This window comes from Suricata suricatta, chromosome 11, assembly GCF_006229205.1.
Source record: "Suricata suricatta isolate VVHF042 chromosome 11, meerkat_22Aug2017_6uvM2_HiC, whole genome shotgun sequence".
Classification (NCBI taxonomy): Eukaryota; Metazoa; Chordata; class Mammalia; order Carnivora; family Herpestidae; genus Suricata; species Suricata suricatta.
This window is the reverse complement of record NC_043710.1, coordinates 80,698,187-80,722,959: the sequence shown is the minus strand read 5'-3', so window position 1 is coordinate 80,722,959 and position 24,773 is coordinate 80,698,187. Positions and strand designations below refer to the sequence as shown.

Sequence of the window (24,773 nt, the reverse complement as noted above, 5' to 3'; positions counted from 1 at the left end):
AGAGCAGATGCACCCCTATCCATCTTCAGGACCCTCTGCCCTGCTCTTGGGCAGCACCAGTATCTTACTGGAGATGCATCTTAGTCACTGTAAGATGACCACACAGAAGCTTCTGAGTGCTAATAGTTTGAACTAGGACAAGATTTTGGCAGAAAAAGGATCAAAGCCCAGGCCTCTACCTACCACCCTTTTACCGTCATCCCCCTGCCTTAGCCAGTTCCATATAAATAGAACTGAGGGAAGATAGGGGATCCAGAGTGCCCCCAGAACCTGGAAATCTGAGGCACTCTCACTTCGGATGATCCATCCTGTTGGAGCTTGGGTCCACAGGATGGAGGAAGGCCCAGGGCAAAGAAGAGTCTGCAGGCAGCACGTGGAGAGATGGAAAGGAGCCGCAGGCGGGCTCCCCACAAGTGGCAATTAATCAATCTGGGGAATTAGCTCCCACAAAAGGAAAGGAGGAATCCAATCAGTGCCTTTGGAGCAGCGCTCCAGAGGGTGCCGAGCCAGAGGCAGGATATAAATAGAGCCGCAGCAGCTTGGTGCTCAGCACAGATGGCTCCAGAACGGGAGGCCCTGTGGCCACGGGGCTCCCGGCCCTGGACGGACCAAAAGGGACTGACGGATGAGCTCAAGTTTGTGCATCAGGACCTGCCTTTTGGCCACACTGCTAAGCAACTTCTACTTCCGTAGCATGGGCCAAACTGTGGAAGGAAGAAAGATGTCAGTCTGGCCCTTGGCTGGCCACACTGTCTTTTACTCAGGAACCAAGAAATAAAGGCTTGTGTTTACTTCTGTGGTAACTCATTGCTGAACCCCCAAAGCAGGCAGCTAGAAAGCCTGGGAAGACCCATTTCTGCTCTGGATGGGAGAAGGTAGAGACAAATGGTGAGTTCAGCTGAGAAGCCATGAATCCTGTTTCAGGAGGAAGAACAGCCAAGGTGGACATCAGGATGCCCAGCTGGCTCTCAGCCAGTCCTACCTACAAATCCCAGGAGTCTGCTGCTCTCTTCCTCCTTCCTTCACTGACCACAGAAATAAACAGCACTTTTCTTCAATGTACATATATATACATAGAGAAGCCCACAAACTACATACATATGCATTTGTATCTATATCTATATATATGTAGATTTGGAAGATGGGATGGAAGTTCAGCCCTCTTCCAGGATTTGAGAAACTGAAACAGAAGCAGAGAGCAGTAAAAGCCATTGCTTTCCCCTTCTTCACTTCCAAAGATATTTGAAGAGGTGAGAAAAATCAAGCCAGTGAAGAGGGGAGAAGTGGAAAGGAGGCAGATCTCTCCCTGTCCCCAGTTCACTTCCTGATCTCCACCTACAGGTCTGCCCCTGGCCTTCTGTCCCAAAAGTGGGACCAGAGGGCCAGGATTCAGAGACTCCACTCTGGCCGGAGAGAGAATGAGCAGAACAAAGGTCGGAGCAGTCCCTGAAACTGCCCGTCTGCTGGCACACCTTTATCCTCCCTCACCCCTCACCCCAGCACTGCCACTCAGGGAGCACTTAGAGTTGTGTCGTATCACAGCAGGGTGGCATGGCCAGGGTCATCATGATCCACACTGTTGAGAATCGCTGTCTGGTCTTCAGGAAGCTGGCGGTGACACAGATCTGAGAGGCGGGCAAAAGGGTCAGGCCGAGAGTGTCTCTTCTTCTTTCGGAGGCAGACGGCTTCGTCGGGCCACAGAACCTGGGAGTCTGGAAGCTGCTGAGCCTGGGAGGCAGAACCGTCTAAGAGAGAAAGGAACAGGTGCACCAAACAAACAGGAAAGTGGGTGAAAAGGAAGATCATCACCTCACACACTCACCTTTTTTATCTGCTGGGACATCTATCCTGGCTGTTTAGTATGACAGCAAGAATCTCTGAGTGTAGCAGGGCCTGGAGACCACTACAGCAGAGACCTCCATGTTGGTTATACAAGTATAACCAACAACCTGCACCTGATCCCTGCTTATACGGAGCCAAGAAAGTAGGAGAGGTCTAGTCAATAGGTCTTTCTTTTTTATCTTTTATTTAATATTTAATATATTTATTTAAATCTGTTATCTACCATATGTTTTCACTCCTATGTGAAACAGGAGAAACTTAACAGAAGACCATAGGGGAGAAGGGAAAAAAAAACAGTTAAGGAGAGGGAGGGAGGGAGGCAAACCACAAGAGACTCTTAAACACTGAGAACAAACTGAGGGTTGATGGGGGATGGAGGAGAGGGGGAAATGAGTGATGGGCATGGAGAAGGACACTTGTTGGGATGAGCACTGGGTGCTATATGGAAACTAACTTGACAATAAACTATATTAAGAAATAAATCTGTCATTTGGTATTTCTAATATTTTTCTTTTTATTAAAGTAATATCAGTATTTCTCTTTTAGTGTCAGTTGGGTACCAAGCATCATTCTAGGTATTGGGGATAAAGGCTTCTAAAAATGGGTTGGGACTCATTTTTTCAGCCCCCAGGAATGATGGACTTTGCCCAAGATTTCTATCCCTGTAAGAGAACCAGGCCTGGCCCTTCCAAGACTTCTAGAGCCACTCCTCTGCCTCATGGCCCTTCTGCAGAAAGGGTAGTAAAGTGACTATGAGGTGAGGAGGAAGAAACAAACACTATGAACTTAAAAAATACAAAAATGAAACGTTCAGATACTGAAAGTAGCACAAAGAAAGGTGAAAACAGGGCCATGTGAGAGCCAATGGCGGACGCACACTTCTACCCTTGGAAGGAGTCACATCTGAGTCTTAAATGGAGCCTTCCGAAGCTCTGCAGGAGAAGTGTTCCCAACAGAAGGAAGGGCAAATGTGAAACACCTGGGTTAAGAGCCAACATGCCACATTTCCAAGATAGATGGAAGGATATCGCAGCTGAAGCAGAGTGAACAAAGGTCAGAGAGGCAGGGAAGACAGAGAAGAGTATTGTAAGGAATTCGAAATCTGCTCTGGTGGGAAGTTTCTTGAAGGGTTTAATCAGGTGTGTGTGTGTGCATGTGTTCACAGGTGTGCATGTGTGTGCATGTGTGTGTGCACACTGCCATGGCTGAAAGAGGATGCTATTACATTTTCTAAAGATCACTTCAGTTGCTGGGTGTAGACTAGACTATAGAAGGAGTGAGGATGGAGCAGGACAACCAGCAAAGTGGCCACTGCAGTAATTAGGGTGGGGATGTGAGTAACTCAGAATTCAGTTTTAGCAGTTGAGGTGGATTTAGGATACACTGTAAAAGTTGGGCCCACAGACCTTACTAAGTGGATTTCATAGGGCATGTGAGAGCAAGGAAAGAAGCAAGACTGAAAGAGTCTGAGCAGTGAGATCGACACCAGTGCCATTTTGTGAGGTTGGGGGAGAAGTGAGGAGATGCAGATTTGAAGAGGATAATCCATAACTCTATTTTGGACAATTCAAAGGCTTATAAAATATCTAAGTGCATGTCCAGCAGGCAACTGGAAATATGAGACTTGAGCTTATGCAAGAGATCGGGGCTAAAAACAGACATTTGAGAGCCATCAACATATTATGGGGACAGGACACTGCAACAGAACAAGAGGGAGAAAAAAGCATCTGATGTGGCTCTTTTTATTAAAAAGAAAAAAAGACAGATAGATATGTAGGTAGGTGGGTACATGGGTCTTAAACTGCAACGAGCTTAAATAGATTGAACATTCAGCTTTGGGCTCCAATTTCTTCCCCAAACCCTTAAGAAAGGCATCTTTCACTTTTCTGCCTCAGAACTCCCATCTATAAACTAACAGGATAATAGCACCACCCAAAGGCTAAGTGAGAGACAAGTGCCGACTGTCTTCCAGAGATTCCAGGGGCCTCTGCAGAGGCCAAAGAAAGTTACTCTCCAGTGGTCATTAAAGATCTTCAAGGAAACTGTGTAGCTGTCTTTTTTTTTTTGACAGCCTGTCATAAGATTCCTAAAACCATTGGTAAAAAGTACATGATAAATATTAAGGAGTTTTCTACGTGTAAAAAGGGTCTGCATTATTTTTGCACGATCTTAGAAGCTACCTATTACTACTGGATAAACATCAGACATATTTCCACAGAAATGTCCTTTCTACAAGATAAGGAGATTTCATTCTATCTCACTGAGAAAAGTTTGGTCATCTTACAGAGGCTGGGTCCATGCCACAATGTCCCTTAAGCATTTAGTAGGACCCTACAATTCCCATGTCCAACTAAAATGTCTGAAATAATAAAAAAGAAATATATAAGGAGATAGAGATATTTCCAAAAGGCATATTACAGAATGGGAAAAAAAAAGATGCTTTTTATGTTGTTTAAAAATGCACTAAAACAATATATTTTCTAGAGTTATATGCACAACAAGGCTCTGAAAGCATGTATACTACCAAGAAGGATGGTTTCTAGATGGGAGGAAAAAGTTTGGAAGACAATCAGGGACTTTATCTTCTAATTTTTTTTACATAAAAATTATATTTATGTATTATTTGAAAATTCATATTAAAAAGAAACAACATAAGCTGGTGGGCTTAATTCTAGAGAAAACTCAGGGCACCTGAGTGGTTCAGTGGTTAAGCATACAATTTTGGCTCAGGTCATGATCTATAGTTCATGAGATCAAGCCCCACATCAGACTCTGTGCTGACAGCTTGGAGCCTAAAGCCTGCTTTGGATTCTGTCTCCCTCCTCTGCCCCTCCCCTGCTTGCGCTCGCTCTCGCTCGCTCTCTCTCTCGCTCTCTCTCTCTCTCTCTCTCTCTCTCAAAAATAAACATTAAAAAATTTTTTTTTAATTCTAGAGAAAACCCAAAGTTGGGATCCTGAGCCAAACAATCCCATAATAAAGGCAGAGAGACATGGAAAGAGAAGATCTGCCATTTACCGGATCGTTTCTTTGACTTCGAAGAGCCCTTGGATGACTTTTTGGGCTTCTTTATCCGTTGGTATTTCAGAGCCTCCAGCCTCTCAGGTGCAGCAGCATGCCCGGGTGCAGGTGGATGTGTTCTAGAAGGGACAATTAGAGAGGCACAGGTCAGCTCCCAGAAGAGGGAGCTTTTGAAGAGGAGCTGGAAGAAAACCACACAGCCGACCCACAGGAGGACAAGAGTACAGTTCTATGGAGTCCGAGGTATCTGCAATGGTTCCTTGACACCTGCCTCTTGATTGCTCCTGGAAGGGAGAAAACCCAGTAGAAAGCTCCAGCAGCAGGAGGCCTACCTCAGATGGAAAACAATCTGTAGAAAAACCAGAAGACCTAAGAAAGGGAGAGAGAGACTTTAATAGTGAGCCCCGTCCCATATCACACAAACCCAGAGGAGGAAGGTCAGAGAAGAAAACAGCTTCAATGCCCAAAGTTCTTAGAAATCATCACAACCAAGACCTTTAAGTGAAAAGTAAAAGGGCAGATTAAGGCAGTAGGTGAGTTATCCCACCTCAATTAACTGTCCTCCTCCAGAAAAGAGAAGTCCAGGGCTATATAAGAAACCCAATATCCAATGAGATGGAGGTACATGAAACCCAGGTTCTCTGGGCTTATTCTTCTTCATCTATAAGAGGCAGGCAGAATCCAGCAGCTAAAAGTAACTTGCCATCTACCACCATTTCAGCAGCATGTCTCCCTGAAGCTCTGCAGTCTAGACTCAGATGTCATCAGCTATGTAAGTGGATAAAAGAAGGTAAAAGTAGATTATTATGGTTAGTGTCCAAATTCCTTGCCATCAGTAGCAAGTGTCTAGGGATTATCTACATTTTAAGACTCAGTAGAGAAACTGGGGTTGCAAAAGACACCATGTATATTGGTCTCTCCTTCTCCCCTAGCTGCAGAGTGGATGCTGTCATTTGCCTGATGGATCAACTATGAGGTTAGAACAAAGTCCACAATTTGACTCAAACCTGTGCAGCCCATATGACAAAGGGAACCAAAGGTAGCTGGGGGGATGGATTGTCTGTGACAATCTGTGCATATCGGAGAGAATTTTTCAAGAGTCACAAAAGCAAATCTAGAAGATATGTATGTTGTCAACGTCATTTCTTCTCAAAGTAAGCCAAACTTGGAGCCTGAGGAATAAAGGGAGAGAGAGGTATCGCTTTTTCTTTCCTGACAATGCTGGCTTTAGCATGCCATCAGGGAAGCAGGGACATTCTAGGACCATGGTGGACTGAGATGAATCACACTCTTCCTCAATCCCCACATCACCTTCTTCCATCTCCATTACAACTGGTTTTGGGTAAATCCTGATTAAAGGGTGTAGCACAGCCAACCCTGTAAGGGGAAAAGAAATCCCCAGTGGTGAGCAACAAGCAATCTGAGATTGAACAAATGACAGACGGATGGGAGGTCTGCTGTCCCATCTCCCCAGTATTGGCCATATTTGTGGGAATGAAGGAAGAAACACTTATAGACTAATTGTTGATAAGCCTCTGGTCTCTGGGGTTTCCTGAATTAACTGGCAATGAAGCAACCTCCATCTTCCTTGATGGATATCATCAGTCCATAGCCTTTTAGTAAATAAAGTATTAAAAATCTCCTCCAAAGTTCAGGTCAGAAACAACTTGTAGATTTTCCATATCCCCCTGATAGCACAGGGCTAAGGGGCCTCACCTACATGCACCACACACAGGCAACACATGGTCTTGTCTCATAGAGAAGTCCAACTCACCATTAGAAGTCAGATCTTCCACCCCCAAAGTCCCAATCCACCAATTCCCCATCCCCTCCTCTTTTAAACTCTACCCACAGAGATCCTATACAGCAGGTGCTGCTGCCAGGGAATCTGGAAGTCAGGCAAAGGGTGGAGATGGCTAGGGTATGAGGAAGCATGACTTTGCACTGCTGGCAGAATGTCCTCACCCCCTTCTCATCCTTGACTAGGGCTTCTTCAGCTGCCTAAAAGGAAAATCAAAGGTATGAGTCTGCCATTCAGTTTACCTGTCTCCTGGTCCTGGCCAGCCTCTTCAGAAAGACCACACAAGGTGAGTGATGCACGGTTTGAAGAGGCATATGACAAGCAAGTGAGAGCAGTGTTTAAACAACATAATCCAGGGAGACCCATGAGGGTTCAGGGTGCCCCTGAAAATTCCTAGGGATTCTCCAAGCCAGGTGAAACTTCAAGAGATATTATTATGAAAATTAACATATTACTTTTATCATTTCTCTTATATAGCATTTATTTACCACTTATCATGCCAAGAACTGATCTATGTTCTCTGCAATAGCTTTCTTTAATCCTTGCAACAACCCTAATAGGTAAACGCTATACTGATCCTATTTTTTCAGAGGGTGAAACTGAATGTGGAGGGTTAAGCAGCTTGTCTGATAATCCAGTTTTTATGTGACAGAGCCAAGATTCGCAACATTAGGCTGAACTGCTCTTCTAACTTCTTCCTAAAGAAAACAGGTACAGAAGCTATCTAGAAGAAAAATAGTGCTTTCATATCTCACCTGAGAAATCAGTGTGCCCTCTGCTCTAGTCACTGACAATCTCTGTTTCAGTGGCACAGCCAGGGTAAGACACACCAGGGATTGGAAAAAGCTGACTGATGTTATATTTTCAGGCAAAAATTCCCAAACAGTAGATCCATGGAGAAGAATAAGCCAAATTTCCCTTGGGAAACAGCCAAGCTCCAGCCCTTCTAGGACACCCGCTGTCCACCTGTTTTTGCTTTGGCTCAGGACTCAAACACAGAAACATGACAGAAGGCTCCTGGAGGTACCAAGACACTCTACAGATGCAGGAGGAAAAAAAAAAAAAAAAGCAAGTGTCTGGAAGGGGTGGGGTGTAAAATGGATCTTTATTTTTGAGCAAATTATACAGAAAAGACACATAAAATATGTTCCAACACTTTACCTACAGCATATAAAGCCCTTTGGAATCAAACTGTCTCTCTTTTCTTAGATGGGTGACCATATCTCCAGTCAAGCCCACAGCAGGAACTACCAGATAACAAAGTTTTGGTGATGGTGTCTCTCAGACAGTGGGAAGCTTGGATTAAGCAACTTCATCCTATTCCTGGAATGAAGCTGGTAAGTGAATCTGAGGTTGACCAGTAGGTTACCCTGTTAGAACAGCATCCAGCCCTGGGCTTGCCAAGAAACAGAGGTCACAGTTTCTCTTCCCAAACTCAATTCTTCTAAAATCCAGCAAACTCTGGGGCTCTCCTCCCCTCTAGAAGTAAGAATATGAGACCCAAAAGCCTAGGGGATTTTCTAGAACTTCCCCATAGTATTGGGTTCCCCCTAATCTCCAGTGCTCTGTCCTAGTGATGGCTCTTTGCAGTTCAGAACTACCAAAACCTTCCTGGAATTTACTTTCTCACTTTTTCTCTCTCCCTCTTTTCATAAAATCCATATGAAACCCAAATCACAACCATTTAGCCCAAGACCTTGGCTGCTTAGCTCTATGCTTATCCAGAATAGTGGAGAAAAGACAGGCAAAAAGGTTCAAAAAGCAGGCAAACCACAGGTTAGGAAAGCTAAAATCCATGGGACATTTCCTGCCCTTACTGCCCTAAGGGCTGACCATCCCAACAATGGTCCAGCCCCAGTCAGCAGAAGCAGTGGAGCATTTTCGTCTTCTTCATGATTTCCTGACAGCAGACTCTGCTTGTCTGACCTTAGACTGTGGAGTGGAGGCTGAGGAAATCCACTCATGTATGAGGCATAGCTGAGAAAAAGGTCACTTCATTTTCCATATACAAAACAGAAAGCCAGGATTGTAGAGGTCAGAGTCCACCCAGATTTGACAACAGATGGTACCTTTCTAGTGGAGTCAGGGGACAAACCCAGTGTTTGGCCTCAGAACTCAGGAGAGATTTGTGTCCAAATGGGAGCTCCTTCCTGGGGTTTACCCAGGAAAAGGGGCCCCATCCACCCTCCCAGACCCACCTGATTAGAGGCCAAAGTCGGCACTAACAGGAGAGGGGATTCAAGGGTAGTGTGAGAAGAGGGTTGCTACTGGTATGAGAGAGCACGCCGAGAGAAGCACCAGCCTCCCAGACGGCCACAGAAGGGGCAGGTCCACGCAATACAACTCCCCGCTCTGAGGTGGGAGTTGGGAAGAGGAGAAAAAGGGGAGAGAGAGAGGAGGAGAGGTGGGAAGACAACTGCAGGTTTGGGGAGAAGGAACAGGAGAGAGACTGAAGGAAACAGGAACAGAGCGAGAACGAACGTAGACAAGACGTGTCACATCTTCTCCAAGCAAGACCAAGTGGAGACACATGCAAAGGCGCAGCATGAAGACAGCGTCTGAAGAGGAGCCTGACGCCTCCCAATGGCCCCAGCAGCTACCGCGCCCAGGGAGCTCTCAGCAAGCAGGAGTGAGCGGTGGCTCTTGCTGCCCAGCACCATCAAGGTCTAACTCCAAGACTGCAGGGAGCACTTTATTCTCCTAGGCTGGGGAACACTGGCCAGGCCCCATGGAACCAATTCTCCCTCGTTGCTGCCCTTGGTTTCTGGGTTTGCCACAGCAGTGAGAGTATGATAGCTCAGCTCTCAGACCTGGCACAGTGGGGATGTTGTGAAGAGAGGGGTCAACGGTTAGGTGAAGGGAGTGGCAGTAACAATGGGGAATGAGGTCCAGGCATTTTCTAGAAGTGGAGTGAGAACTGGTCCTGGTGCTATCACCTCTCTGGGAGTCCCAGAGGGGTCATAACTGGGGTTCAGGGAGGGAGTGTAGTGAAGGTGAAGGATGGTCCAGTCACTATGTCTTGGAGCACCCACCTAGCAGGCCACAGGAGGCCTCTCATGAAGGTAGGCTCATAACTACTTCCTGACACCCTCCCTGCTCTCTCCAGTACTAATGGCTATACTGTAGCACCCAACCAGCAGCAGACACAATTCCAGGGCCTCTTGGCTGCTAACAATTTTATAGCTGTAGATCATAAAGGTTACAGCAGTCCAGTCCTCCTTAAGGAAGGCCACTCTTATGACTGAAGATTTATAGACCTGAATTCAGATAATTGGCTTCCCTTGACATGGCTAGGAGGGCAAGGGGTACAGATGCTTCTCAGCTAGAGAAACCAGGAGGCTCTCCTGCCCTGACATTGCTCATTCCCAGAAGCACACCCAATGGCATTCATGGCAAAAAGAAGCATCTCAGTCAGTCACCATGAGAGGCAGTGAGTCTCGGGTGACCCTAAGCCTCTGTAAGGGACTCAATACTCCTCTAAAATGCCTAAGTTCCTAGACCTCTACCTGGCAGAACACCAGAAGAGGACCAACCTCAGAAGAGAGCAGAAGAAGGAGCATAGCCCTTCACCACTCAACTTCCTCCTGCCCAGGGGAAGCCTGTCGTCTTCCCCAAGGAGCTCTTCCCAAGACCCTAGAGCTGTGACACAAGTTGATGAGGAGTGGCTACTATAGGGACCTTGAAAGCTATTTAAGCCTGAGGGCGAGGTCCACATCTCAGTCCTCTAACAACCAAGAATGGGCTATAGGGGGCAGGGAACATGGGAAGTGGTGACATTTCCCCGCCCTTGCCCTCACAGGACTACAGGTAACTTGGTCCTAAGGAAGACCCAGCTATTGAGGGAATGAACTGGGCCACACCCCCAACCCTGTGCTCCTTGAGGATGTTAGTAAGATTCTAAGAAGACTGTGAAAAACCAGCAACCCCAGGGGAAGATCTGAGTCTCTGGGGGGTGGGGTGGGGGCTAGAAAGGCAGGGGGGTGCTATGCCTGAGGGCAGAAGAGGGTCTGTTTCTGGATATGAGTGTGGCCCTTACATTTCTGGAGGTGCAGAGATGCAAAGCAGATCTTAGGCATTCTAGGCCCATTGGGGTACATGCAGGGTCCCAGGGGGCTTCTGTGGGAGGCCCTGGGTGTGTTGGCAGCAGGGATCTGAGTGAGGAAAACTGCAGGGAGGCTCTGGGACAGGCTTGGCATGTGGGGTGGGAGTCAGAAGCTGCAGCTAGGCGGTGCCCGAGCGTGGCCTGGTGAGGCTGTTGGAGCAGCATGATGTGGGGAACCCAGAAGCCGTGGGAACAGAGCAGCGGAGTCTGCCGCCCACCGAGGGGGTGAGGGGACATGGTTTGGATTCCCCTGTAAAGTAAGCGATGGCCCTGCTGAAGCCCCGTCCGCCTGTCCACCCCCCCCGCCCCACCCCAGCCGCGGAGCTCCCTTACCTATTGAGCTGAGGAGAGGCTTGTCTCGACAACACTGCCCAGATAGCTGAGATCAATCAGAAACAAAGCAGTTATCAACACGGGCCGTGGGGGAACCACCCACGCACACCCAGAGGGGAGGAGGGGAGGAGCACAGGGGCCAGAGAACCACAAGCGAGACCAGAGAATGGGGTGAGGGGAAGGAAAGGAGAGAGACAGAGAACCAGACGGCACGATGGACGAGGCAGATGGGCGCTGCACAAAGCACAGACAGGGCTGCGGCGCACAGCATCTCCTGCACAGACAGAGGCACGGGGTCCCGTGGGTGCGCCACGCCTGGCGTCCTAGCTAGAGCTCTCCTCCACCTTCTCCACCTGCCAGGAGCAGGGGGAGTGGGAGGGGAGGCTGTACTTCCAGGTACCAGAGAGGGTGGGAGTGCATGGGGCAGGGGAAGGGCGCTGGGCTCCCTCCTCTCCAACCGCCTCCCATCCTGCCTACCACCAGGCCAGCCTCCTCTGGACACTCTGCTCCCCTGCACAGGCGGCCACATCAAGAAGAGAGACCAAAGGACGGAACCAGAGAGAAAGAGAGGGAGGGAGGGCAGGAGGGACCCGGGGTACTACAGAGACGTGGCAAGCCCTTCGGAGCAAGTCAGGCCAACCCAAAGAAGATGGAGAAGGAAGAAAGACAGACAGAGAGAAAACCAGACTTGAGGAGGAAGGAGGGGAGCCGGGGAGAAGGAGGGAAGAGGAGGGCCAGGGAAGAAAGATGAGAGAAAGAGAGGCACAGACGGGCGTCCAGGCTGACTCTGGTACCTGGAATACCAGCTGCTACAGTTTAGTGTGTGCCCACTCAGGCAGGCTGGTCGCAGGAGCTTGTCTGTCTGTCTGTCTGCCGCTTCCTATGAGGCACACAGGTTGGGGTAGGGCATGTGGCTCTGGGCACACAGTTCACAGGCCTGAGATTTTGCCCCCAGCCTCCAGGATGCACCCCCTGGAGAGTCTGTGGGAGGGGGCCCAGCGCTTGCTAGGCTGCTAAGGGCAGGAAACTGGGAGGAGGAGCCCCAGGTCTGGTGGTCCAGGGAAATGAGACTTCAGGGTCCTGCTTAACAGAGAGGACAGCCCGGGGAAGGGAAGGAGGCTGATACGAGGTCTCTGGGTAAACCCTGGATCCACCCCCAAAGCCAGGATCATGGGGATGTGGAGAGCTCTCCACTCTAAGTGTAAATGAGTTGACCCCTCACTCGGACACACACACCCCCCTTGCCCATGTGTGTCCACTCCACATCACCCTGCGGGCCTCCTGAGATCTCTGGGCTGAGTAGAGGAGATCCCTCATGCTCCTGGCAGGGTACCTGGGCAGGTAAGTCCCACCCTCAAACCCATGACCACACCCTATCGATGCCAAGACCAGAACTCTCCTGAAGGGATGCTGCAGCATGTCCAGACAAGCCCTGTCATTTGGGTTGATGGAAGGGGTGGAGAGCAGGTAAGGAATGGGGAGTGGAAGATGACCAGGTGGAGGTGGGCAGGAGAAACCAGCTCACACTCACCCTGAAGTAGGTAATGGCGGTGGGGGGGGCTCTGGTCTGAGCAGCTCCTCCCCCATCCTTCGAGGGGAAGGCGTCTGTCCAAACACATCCAGGTTGTCCGCAGGCCCTGCAGGGCCCGGCGGAGGGGAGGGGTAGCCTGTGGCCAGAGTGGTGAAGCCCATGGTGGGCCGGTAGCTGGGACTCCCGCTGCGGCTGCTTTGGGAAGGGGAGCCGGTGGATGGCGTGGACTTGCGAGAGAAGCTGACAGCGGCCGGCGGCTGCAGGGTGATCTCTGACATCTCTGCCTGCTGCAGGAGGCCTGGGCGGGGCCGGGCCCGGGCGGCAAGCTCAGGGGAGCCGGTGCGGGAGCTGAGGGGACTTTGGGTCAGAGGCGAGAGCCGGGAGGGCTGTAGCACCACTTGATGTAAACTGGGCTCGGCGCGTCTGGCCTGCCGGGGGCTAGGCCGGGGCCGGGGCTGGGGCTCATACCACCGAGTGTCCAGGCCAAATGTGCTGGGGCCGCTGTGCCCCCCCGGCTCAGCCGGCTCGGGGTAAGGCAACACGGGTATGCCCATACCTTGGCTAGTATGTCTTAGCTGCCCTTGGCTCACCAGAGGTTGCATAGGTCTGTCCTGCCACTTAGCGGAGGTGGGTGGTGGGACAGGGCCTCTGCCTGGCGACTTGCCTGCCCAGCCCTTGGGCGCCTCCAGAGACAGGATGCCCGGGTAGGCCGCAGGCACCTGCAGGGAGGTGGGGGGCAGTCCTCGGGGGAGGCAGGCCTTGGGCTGCAGACTCTCGGCTACGTCACAGGGGTGCAACTGGTGGGGAAACATCATGGCTGGGGTTTCCAGTCCCCCAAAGGGGAATTCTGGCCGGCCCCAGGGCTCAGGGGAGCGCCCTCCTGTGGGTGTCTGAGTCAAGGGCAACGTGCTGTTAGAAGCGTTCTCTCCATTTTCCTCAGGAATGGTAGGGTGGCCAAAAGGCCCCTCAGTGTGCAGGGGTGGGGAGGACATGACAGAGCTCAAGGGGCTGCCCACTTCTGGCATGTAGAAGGGTGGTGGCTCCACCTCCCCAGGGCTGCTGCTGCTGAGGTACCCATAATACTGGCCATGGTGGAAGGGCCGGGGGGCAGGAGGTCTGGCTTGGCCTGTGGCCTGGAGCCGACCTTCCAGGCCGCCGGGGCCCTCCAGCCCACGGGGCTGGAACCGAGGGCTGTATGCTGGTGGTGGCAGGTAGGACTCCTGGCTAGATGACAGAGGGGTCAGCTGGGACTTCAAGGCAGCCACAGATGTGGGCACCAGTGGGTCCTCGTTCTCCTCATCTGACTGGCGGAACTCAGGGTACATGTCCGTCTCCTCGGCAAAGGGAAAGCCCTCGATGCGCCTGCTCTTCATCGAGGGCTCCATCTCAGAGGGATCCATGACAAAGCGGCCATCAGGGCCTCTGCTGATGAGCTCAATGGGTGTTGTGGCCTCAGCCTCGGCCTCAGCCTTGGCTACGCTGTACTTCTTGCTGCTGATGGCCCTCTTGGTCTTCTTGTACAATGATAGCTCTTTCTCTCGGGTGGGACTCAGCATCCTCTTGGCTGCTGGCTGGCCTTGGTCATCAGAGGACTCTGATGGGGCCCGGAGAGTGCGGATGCTCTCAGGGCTCACCTTGCCAGATGACAAGCTGTGGGGGTGAGTGAAGGAGCCAGAGGGTAAGGTGGGGGACACCTGCTCCTGTAGTTTTTTTCTTCTCTTAACAAACAACCACAAACACCTAAAATACTAAGGAAAAGGGGCTCAGATGGGCTTGCATATTTTGGCATGAAATACCTTGGCTAACTCTCCACCGTCTAGATGTGTGCTGGCCATTTTTTGAATGAACGCCCACATTTCTACTTTCATTCTGCCCAGCTCTTACTGTCTGTCACACTCTGTCTAGTCACACCTTTAACTTCATTTCCAGGGGCTCATGCAAGCCCATCTTAATATTAATTTAAGCAAAACACACTAAGAAGGCAAATCTATTGGGATGAAAAAAAATCACGGAAACACGTTCCAAAGTTGTAGAGATTATCCACTAATTTGGACTGTCCAGTCTACTGCTCCCTCTGTTAATGTGCACAACTTACAATTTCTGTGCAGATCAGTTAACAGCAAACAATTTGGAAACACTTGTCTTGGGGCTAAATGAGACAAACCACCTGCCCGTCTCCATTTTCCACCCTCCACCCATACACCACAACAGCCGGGGCACTTACGGAGACTCTAAGCTCTTTCTGCAGTGAGTGATGGAAAGTGGAGGATCTGGAAGGAAAAAGAATGGGAAGACAGCCTACTGACACCTGGGACACAGAACTTGGCTCAGGTGTCCTCAGGGCCCAGAGCAAAACCACATAGGGGAGCAAGCCCTTACAACGTTAAGCATCTTAGGGTCCAGTCCAGAGTCCCATGCCTACCACTACACCTGCCCTCTCTCTCACTCTGGCCCCATCACACCCTCCCCATCATTCTTCTTCCTTATTCCCTCTTCCAGAGCAAGTCCCACTGGTAGTTTTACCCAGAAGACTCCCAATTTCACTATTTTCAAGAGGGACCATGTTAAAAGTGGACCTTTTCTCCCAATTGGGAGCATATGAAAGTAGGCCAGGTAGCAGGGTGGTGGGGGCAAACACCCACCTTTTTTGCGCTTGAGCTTACGCTTGCGCTGCTTGTTGACAAAGCAGGCAGCCAGGGTGCTGAACAGGATGGCAGCTGCCAAGAAGCAGATGGTAGCTACGATTCCAGCCAACACAGGCCGAGCTAGCCCATCATCGGTCAGGTCCGGCTGTGGGAAGATATCTGCAGAAAGGGAACATACATGTCTCCCTCCCTCCCTCCCTCTCATAAAAGCCCCCACCTACATTGACAACCAGCCCCCACATATTTTTCCCTAACTGTGTAGAAAAGACAATGTTAAAGCTCAGGCTCCATGCTCAACTCTAGCACTTCAAGAGGTTTGTATAGATGGGGAAGAGAGAGTGGAAAGACTAGTTTACAGAAGTCAAGTGAGCACTAGAGAACTTGTAAAGAAGAAATCACATCTACACCTTACCCTATAAGGGTAATAATTTCACTGATAATCTATACTTGGCTAGTGCTCTTTGCAAAGGGCTCTCCTGCATGTTACCTGATACCCTCAAATGAGACAGAGCACATGCTATTTCTCTCATTTTCTAAAGCAAAGAAACTGTCATTGGCACAGTTTGAGTGACTTGCTTACTTAGATACTGCAGATCAGTGCCCAAACCACAACACTGTTACTCTGGCCTCCCATTAGTATTTTCTGCCTTCTGCCATGTCATCTTGACAAGATGAGAGCCTACATGTGAAGGTACCTTAAGGGTAAAATACCATAGCTGGGAGAACGGGCTGTGACCACAGAATTCAGATCTGTCTATTTCTAAGTCATTATAGCACAACTGAGCAACTTCTACAGGAAAGGTTAGCAAATCCTGCTCATCTCCAGTTCAGAATACTGGAGCCAGCAAGGACATTCAACACAAGTCCCACTTCGTTTTACAGGTAAAGAAGTGAGTTTCACTTTGTGCCCAAACCCACAGAGCTTGTTAGTGGAGCCAGGATGAGACTCCATCTACTGTACCCTACTTCAAAGTCAGTTATGAATGTCACTCTTTAGCTTCTGTGTAGTCTGATATATTTGGGCAAAACCCATTGTTATGTTGATATAACAATGGATAAAAATGACCCAAATCATACTGATGAATTCAACTGGCAAATAAATGCTACAGCTTTTGGGAATGCGGGGCTTAAAGATGGGGGTGCTGAGGTCCCTGCGCCTTCATTCACCCATGGGGAATCTTCCCTGTACAAAGAATAATTCACTGATGAAAACCCTCACATCTTCTATCCTGGCCTTCGCTGCAAACTCTCTTCCCTGTTCCTCCGTCTCTCTGAGTCTCCTCCCTAGAGGGAAGCCAAGACAGAGGTATGCTGAGTACTGTGCCTATAGCAGGTACTTTTGTATAGAAAGAAAGAAAGATAGAGAGAGAAAAAAAGGAGGGAGGGGGAGGGAGGGAGGGAAGGAGGGAGGGAGGAAGAAAAAAGAAAAAAGAAAAACAAAAGGCCATGGTGCCTAACATGATGCAGAAGTCACATCCCACTGCCCCCAGGGCTCGGTGGCCCTTCTCCTCCCCCAAGTCTGCCTGCCCTGGTGCTTCTGTAGCTCTGTGAGTCCTGCTGCATGAGCTTCTTGGCCAAACTCCTAGCCAACTGGTCCCAGAGGTCTTTGTGCGAGCAGTGCCCACAGAAATGGTGTCACTGCTTAATCACTAAGCAAAAGCCTCTTCCCATACCAAGGAAGCCACTTCACTGGGCAAGGGAGGGGTTCTGCAGTGTTTCAGGCAGGAACTGTAGCTGGAGAACGATGTGTAGAAATGGGACCAGGGCCAAGAGAAAGAAAGATAAATGAGGAAAATGCTAGGGAGTTGGCTTTATTTAGCCTGAAAAAAAACCTAGGAAGATGAAGGAGTAGAGGGAAACAACACCAAATAGCAATTTTCTAAATAAAACCACCATAATTATAAAGCAGTCTTATAATTGGCACTCAATAAATACGTGCTGACCTGTTGTCTCTCCAGTTCACTGCCCCAGGCCATTACAGAGAATAACACTAGAGGAAACAGGGATTTTGTAGCAAAAGAACTTAAATCAAGTTCTTCTTGACTACTATAATGAGATGAGTGACAATTTCTTTCTGCAGCTATCTTTGAAGTGTCATAAATGCAGGGCACCTGGGTGGCTCAATCTGTTAAGTGTCCAACTTCAGCTCAGGTCATGACCTCACGGCTTATGAGTTTGAGCCCCGTGTCGGGCTTGTTGCTGTCAGCTCAGAGCCTGGAGCCTGCTTCAGATTCTGTTTCCCTCACTCTCTACCCATCCCCCTCTCATGCTCTGTCTCTCTTTCTCTCTTAAGAATAAATAAACATCTAAAATACATGCATACATACATACATAAATAGGAAGTATCATAAACGCAGCTCTTTAGCTGGAGAAATCCTATCCATCATGGACACAGAAGAATGGGTTGGAGGGCCTTAAGAAACACTACAACTCACAGCTTCAACCAGAGCTCTCCATATTTTCCAATTCAGCCTCTCTCCTCATATTAGCTGTCTCAGTGGGGGATTCCCACATGGCTCTTGCCCCCCACAGTTGTAAGAGAACCCCTGCCCCAAGTACCTGTGCTGGAGACGCCGGCAATGTTGCTGGGTTCACTGATCAGATCCTGCATGACGGCCAGAACCCGGAACTCGTACCAGGTGTCCTACAGCCCCAGGGACAATAGCCTGTCAGCCCAGGAACCTGAGACAGCCACTGACCCACCATTGTACCCACCCTGCAATGACCTCTCATGAAATGGGGCACCCAAAGCAGTGGCATACTGGAAATGTTGAACAACTAGCTCTCAGGTTAAAAAAAAAAAAGTCCTGATTTGATAAAAGCATTTGCCAATCTCCATGGTAAAAATACTCCTACCATGACAGATTTCAGTCTACAAATGTGAGGTCACTGAAAGTAGAGTTGGAAAGAGATGCACGCATGGGCTCTCAGGAGCCCCATTCTATCATTAAATGAGTGTCCAGGGAAGGAAGTCAGAAAGATAGATGAGACTGTATCCATGAAATAAGCTGCTTCCTCGCTCCAGCTAGAGACATCAAAGTTTAAAAGGGAGTCAGCTAGGGGCAGGGGATGGGGGGAGGGATGGGGCGTGGGACTCCTCCAGGGACTCTAAATTGGTAAAGCAGGGGTCTTTCCCCGGGCAAAGCTAGAAGACAATTCTTCTGGGGAATCCTTTGCCCAACCCAAGTTAGACCTCTGGCAGGGAGCAGAGGTCAATGTCTAATTACACAACCTGGGCTCCTAACCTGCCCTGCCTGTCCCCAGCTTATGTCAATATGTGGAAAAAGCCCTCAAGACAATAAAAGTCACCTCTGCCACACATTGGTCCTGAGTCTGTGGGGCCTCAGTTTCCATGATCTGAGGTAGCAGATCTGAGAATAAAGGAATTGCGGTGTGGGGTAGCACATGGCTCAGCCTTATACACCTGACTTGGGTCACTCAAAGCTTCCAGTAATTCCAGAGAGTCATGACACTTCCAGAATTTAGGAACAGCAGCAGGGAAAGCCTGGGCACCTCACCTGTGACAGATCCTTGGCAAAAAAGTCTCCATCAGTGCCTGGGATGGCAGCATCTAGCGTCTCCCAGTGTTCCCCGACACGAAATTCCATGATGTAGCGGTCAATGGGAAAGCTGTGATTGGCAGGGGGGAGCCAAGACAGGAGCACACCCTGCTGGGTCCGATTGGCTGTGAGGCACCTCGGTGGGGTAACCAGCACCAGGGGTTCTGGAGTTGTGATAGGGAATGCTGCAGCACAGAGGAGAGAGAGGGAAGGTATGTGGCGGTGCCAAGGTCATTGTACCCTCACCTCCCTAACATGCCATCTTCTGGCTCCTCATGTGTCCCCAGGGCATTGTGGCCCCAAGGCAATGGTCACATTGCCATGTAGGAGTCATTTCAAGGACAAGAGTGTCACATAAAAGAGCCCTCCTCACCCAAGGGAAGTGGCCCACAGCCACATGATCCTACTTTCTGAACACTTCTAAAAACAAAGATGAGGGAATGGCATATCTCAAAAGAAAAACAAAAACAAAAACAGAACCAACAGGAACCACAGGGAGGGAGTGGGGGTGCGATTGGGAGATGAAAGAATTAAATGTAATCTTTTAAATAAGATAGTATATTTAAAAAGATACTACAAAATGTATCTTATGTTCTCTTCCAAGGAATTAGGATTGTCTTCTCATAGCACACTGTCTGCTCTCAATTGCCTTCTTGGCCCAGGTGGAGAATAAAAGGGCCAAGGAGGAAAGCTCCAGAGCAGGGGTAAGCATCTCATCACTGCTGCACCCCCTGGTGGCAGTACAGGATCCAGGAACAGGCTGGAGGGGTGCCACGTGTTCACAGCTGTTCTCCAGGTGGGATGGAGCAAGCCACTGTGTCCAGGAAGGAAGAGTCGGCATGACTAGAAGATTTAACAGGGAGAACTGGCCACACACCTGCCACCAAATGCGGCCAAGGGCCAGAGGAAAGAATAGGCAAGAGAGCAGAAGGAGGAAGAAGCATTCCCAGCCTGTCCCGTGAGGCCACAGGAAGATGCAGACAAGTGGCTTACCAAGGAAGGATAAATGTTAACAGGAACCTGGCCCAAAGTGCTCTGATGTGGGGACAGGGCACTATGGTCCAGGGAAACCCCAAAGAATAGTATGACAAGTCCTTCTTGGGAGATCAAATGACATGATGATGTGAAGCATGTAGCAAGGTGCCTGGCACATAGGAAGAAGTAAAAGTTGGCTGCCAGGACCATCACCACCATTACCGTCTTTACCCAGCTCCTCCAGGAAATATCCTCAAGACATCCCAGCTTGGGGTCCTCACCTAAAGTGTTCACAGTGACCACCTCACTGAAGGCGCTCGTTCCCAGCTTGTTCTGGGCCAGGACGCTGAACTGGTATGCTGTCTCAGGCTCCAGGGCATCCACTAGCAACCAGCTGGGTCCTGGTGGCACTGGCAAAGACAGCCAGTCATGGGGCCCAAACTGTGCCCGCTTCATCCTGGCCAAAAGAAAGAGAGAGGATCGGGGACAAGGAGGTGGGGTGGGTTACACTGGAGACATGAGGGTGCATGCAAGGTCCTCAAAGAGGTAGTGATGGGCAGACCTGGCCTACCCTGGCTTTAGGATAGAAAGAGGAAATAACCAAGGTGGGATGACCTATCCAATTTTGGCCGTGCCAATCATCAATGCTGGTCACCAGCTACCACTGGCACTGCCTCTACTAAAAGGAACCCTTAGATATAAGTGATGCTCAAGATACTGGCCAATCTACCAATTGCATTCTGGGAGGATCTCACCCTGGTCACAGCCTGAAGAGTGGATCTACCTTAGGAGAATAAGGACACTAGGAACAAGGCAGGTACCAACATGGGGAAGTGAGGATGAGCAATTCAGCAATGGCAGGACTAGGGAAGGGATTCAGGTGACCTCAGCTGTCCACCCCCCAGGGAAGCCAAAAGTGGGAGATAAACTAACCCAGAGGGCTCACTCCCATCCAACAAGGTTTGAGTCATTTGAGGAAGTCTAGGGTATTATGACAAAAATAGCCAGGGGTATCCCCACAGTGAGGACCAGGATCCTTAAGGCCTTAGCGGTCAGAATTCACAATCAAGGGCAAGGTCACTGTGTGTGGAGGATCCTGGAACTAGGGGTGAAGATTAGCCTTTGTTCTACACCACCCACCTAACTCTCCAACCCTGCTGTTTATAGGTGCAGTGCCCTGGCATCACCACAGGGAGGAGACATTATCCTATAGGACTGAGACCCTGGGTAGATTTCTCCCTGAGCTACAACTTAGTGGACGCACACCCACCGGGTTCCCTCTAGATTTAAACGCTCACTACCATGAATGCTTAGGAGTTTGAGCTGAGGCAGCAAAAAGCACAGCAAAAAGAAGTCAGTGCCAAATGTCTGAGTCAGTACAGGGAGAGTCAGAGGCAATCAGAATGACAGAAGGGAAGGAACCCTCCCCAAACTTTGCAACCACCCTTCCCACCCGCCCCCACCCCACCGCCCCAGGCACCAAAGCAAGTGAGCAAAGTGTGATAGAGCGGTGCAGATGAGCAGCAGCGTGGAGCAGGACTGCAAGCAGTGAGGGAAACCCCAATCTACTCCCAGACCTGCCACTCGGATGTCCCCAAAGATGGCTTGGCCATGCCAAAGGCCCTTCCCTGGACACACAGCCACCTGGCAGTACCATGATTCTTGCAGCAGTCACCTGGCAGGGTTGTCAGGAGCCCCTCCCCATGCCCCACCTTGCCTTGGGAGGAAGAAAGATTAAGGGGTGTAGGATGTTCTGGATGCAGCTCAGAGAGTTCCCCACACTCACCATCTAGGTCATTTGCCTATCCAGAACCCAAAACATCTAGAATATTCAGGACATACCCACCAAAACACCATGATGGGAAAGAGGGCAGCTTCCTCTTAAGCCCCCTTGCTGTTGAAAAGTGTATCAAAAGCTGTCCCTGAATGCCCTCTGCAGGGATGTTTCCTCCTTCCTAGGCCCTGGTCAAGCCTGGCTGGGAATATATACCCAGATAAGGCAGGACTGAAAAGGAGGAAGTGAGAGGGCTCATCCTTCCCACTCAAGGATGTCCCATGCTGCAGATGGCCAGTTCTTGGCTCAGGATAGGAATGTGGGGGAGAAAAACCCTGGGTGATGGGAAGGAGGTCTGCTACAGCCCTTCTCTCCACCTTTTCTGTGCCTCCTGACCTCAGCCTGATTGACATATGCATCTTTAAGATCCCTTACCTACCCCAAGGTTTAGTCAAAGATCTCAAATCACTACATCTGGCCAAATTAATAGCAGAGATATAAACACAATAGAGACACAGGGTCCTAGAGAAAATGAAGATGCTAAAGACAAGGCCAGAAGGCAAGCACCACTTCACATCGGTTTCTACTGGGAAAGCGAGAGAATAAAAATTAGATTCTATGCTTCCAGCTGGGCTGTTTCTCAATGCCCTTGAAGATTAGGAGTCTCTTCCAGACTCCAGAGGACAGAGGAACCTAAAAGAAGCATGAACCAAGGACACAAAAAGGGATAGTGAGATAAGCTGAGGAGAGAGTAGCAGAGGGTGATGGTCAATCCAGGCAACAGCCTAAATTGGCATCCAAACCTTCCAGGCTGGGAATGCAGAATGCCCCAAATCCGTCACAGACGTGCCCATCCCCCACAAGACCTAGTCACTATGTCAACACACCTCAATGCCTGGAGGTCTAGCAGGCAAAGAACCGTATCTTTCTCATCACATCCACCCGCCCCAGGGACTGCCTGAAGTCGGGGGTTGGGGGAAGGAGAAGCAGAGAGCAAAGCATGCGGGGGTGACTCACAGAGGTCCGTACCAAACTGAGAATGTCTGCTCGAATCCTCCATCATAGCCTGGCTCCCAGGACACGTTGGCAGTTGTCATGGAGACCTGGACCCGGACACTGCCCGGGGCATGGGGGCTGGTGCCTGGAGACCAAGTGGAGTGCTCTCAGACTGAAATGAACTGGGCCCAGTGAGCTGGGCATCCACAGTGGCACTGTGTAGTAGCAAAATGCAGTGCCCCAAGTGGAGTGCTCAGAGGCGAGGGATGCTGAGGAGCTGATGCCCTGAGCGGCAGGACTATAGAAGGAAAGCCATCCCACTGTGCCATCGAGTCCTAGCAAGATATGACATGAACATCAGGAACATGGCCAAAGGGAAACCAGAACCTTCGTCACCCCAGGCCAAAGTCCTGTGCTCACCTTGCAAATACAGAAACACTCTCCCTCAAGGTCACAGGCCAAGCCAAAGAGCCCCTCTCCTGTATCTCTCTGGCCTCATGAGAGATAGCCATATTCCACCCAAACATCAAAATGAGAGGCGGCACAACCCAATTGTTGAGAACTTCTGCTTTTGTTTGAGTCCGGGGCCCAGCAGTTATCAGCAATGTGATGCTCGGCAAGGTGTGTGATCCATGCCAGCCTTGGTTTCAATGGATGTACACTGGAGAAATATCAGCTCTCACCTCATAGGTTATACATGATAGAGCACCAACTGGGACAGAGCCTAAAACTGGTGGTAAACGCTCAGTGTTGGCCATTGTTATGACTAGCTGTCAGTTCCCAGAGGGGCAGGCTACAAGCTGAGGTCTTAGGGACACACACCTCAGGCAGAAGTGGAAACATAACCCCTGGTCCCCCAGGAAATGAGAACACCAGTAACCTTCAGGCCAGGGCCAGCTGGTAGAGCTCAGCACACTGGTCCCCTCCCAGATCCCCCTCATTCCATTCTTCCAGCTCCCCTTCTAGGCCTAGACACAGTCGCTACTGCCCATACACGTGCTTCATTTCTGTGGTGGGATGTTGCTGGGTACATTTTGCCAGAAAAATGGGTACTCTCCCCAGGAGAGGCCCCATGTCACCTTCCCTTGTGCAGAGTTTACAGAGGGCGAGGGCTACACATGGCGGGCTCCTCGACTCAAGAAAGATGCCCAGAAATGGTAGACAATGCCCGGTGCCCAGACCACAGCCCTCCTGCCCACAGCCCCCGTACCAATGACGGTCAGGTGGGTACTGGCAGTGATGCTGGTGACCACGTTGGTGGCGATGCACTCCCACTCCCCGTGGTCCTCCTTACTCAGGGCTCGAAACTGGAGACTCCCGCTGGGCAGGGCATTGTGCTTGCTTCTGCTGGGCTTCCCTACCTTGGCCAAACAAGGGGGCAAAGAGAAAGGCAAGAGCAGGTCAGCAGGGGAGAAGCCGGTCAGCATGGAAGAAGAGAAGCCACCAACACATCAGAGGTCTCAGAACAGGAGGAGCAGACAGTACCCAAACATCAGCCCGCACCCCCGACTGCCCCTCCTCCAGAGCACCCATCACTCTAGAAGTGAGGCCCACTGCTCAGCACCTGGCCAGGTCACAACAGAGCCACTACCAGGTCTTGTACCTCTAGCACCCTTCCCAGGAGCTCCAGAACCCAAAGGTACCTTTCTCCATGTGATGACAGGGAAAGGGTCCCCTGCAGCAGCGCAGGGGATAAGCAGCTCCCGTCCAGCCTCCTGCCTATACTCCCAGCCTGGTAGCACCGTAAAATACGGGGGGTCCTAGGGAGAGCACAGCAAAGCCATGAAGTCAAGCATTTCAGCTGCCCACTCCCATGGAGGCTGCTCTCAGCCCTCGGCCTCACCTTCAGGACAAGCCGTGCGGGAGCAGACTGGCCCATGGTCCCCAAAGTGTTGTAAGGCACACAGGTGTAAGTGCCAAGAGCCTCCTCTGTGGCCTCCTCAATCCGAATAGAGCCATCCTCCATCAAGGTCCAACCCAGGTTCTGCCAGAGCACAGACAGCAGAACAGGGAGCAATGGTCAGGGGCCAGATGCTCGGTCCCAGCCCCCACCAGGCCAGACCTGAGTCGGCAGGCCTGAGCACAGTATCAGCTAGTGTGGGGTAAGGGGTTGCCCTGGGAGAATGGCAAAAACTCTACCAGAGTATAGATCCTCCCCACCCCCTCCATAGGAAGCAGTTCTTTGCTTTCCCAGA

At 50.4% G+C, this 24,773-nt stretch overlaps 1 protein-coding gene across 1 annotated transcript in view; it reads right to left on the bottom strand.

The window, feature by feature from the left end:
- Positions 1-1,299: 1,299 nt before the first annotated feature.
- IGSF9B (immunoglobulin superfamily member 9B) overlaps positions 1,300-24,773 on the bottom strand; it is a 47,260-nt gene continuing 23,786 nt past the window's right edge. The window contains exons 9-20 of the mRNA XM_029957471.1: positions 24,422-24,562; positions 24,222-24,338; positions 23,789-23,939; positions 22,612-22,723; positions 20,090-20,265; positions 18,792-19,018; positions 17,833-17,917; positions 15,271-15,432; positions 14,853-14,898; positions 12,629-14,278; positions 4,859-4,980; positions 1,300-1,745 (exon numbers count right to left, since the gene is read on the bottom strand). Coding sequence (XP_029813331.1) covers positions 1,537-1,745; positions 4,859-4,980; positions 12,629-14,278; positions 14,853-14,898; positions 15,271-15,432; positions 17,833-17,917; positions 18,792-19,018; positions 20,090-20,265; positions 22,612-22,723; positions 23,789-23,939; positions 24,222-24,338; positions 24,422-24,562 — 3,198 coding nt within the window. The 3' untranslated portion in view covers positions 1,300-1,536. The remainder of the gene's footprint in view (positions 1,746-4,858; positions 4,981-12,628; positions 14,279-14,852; positions 14,899-15,270; positions 15,433-17,832; positions 17,918-18,791; positions 19,019-20,089; positions 20,266-22,611; positions 22,724-23,788; positions 23,940-24,221; positions 24,339-24,421; positions 24,563-24,773) is intronic.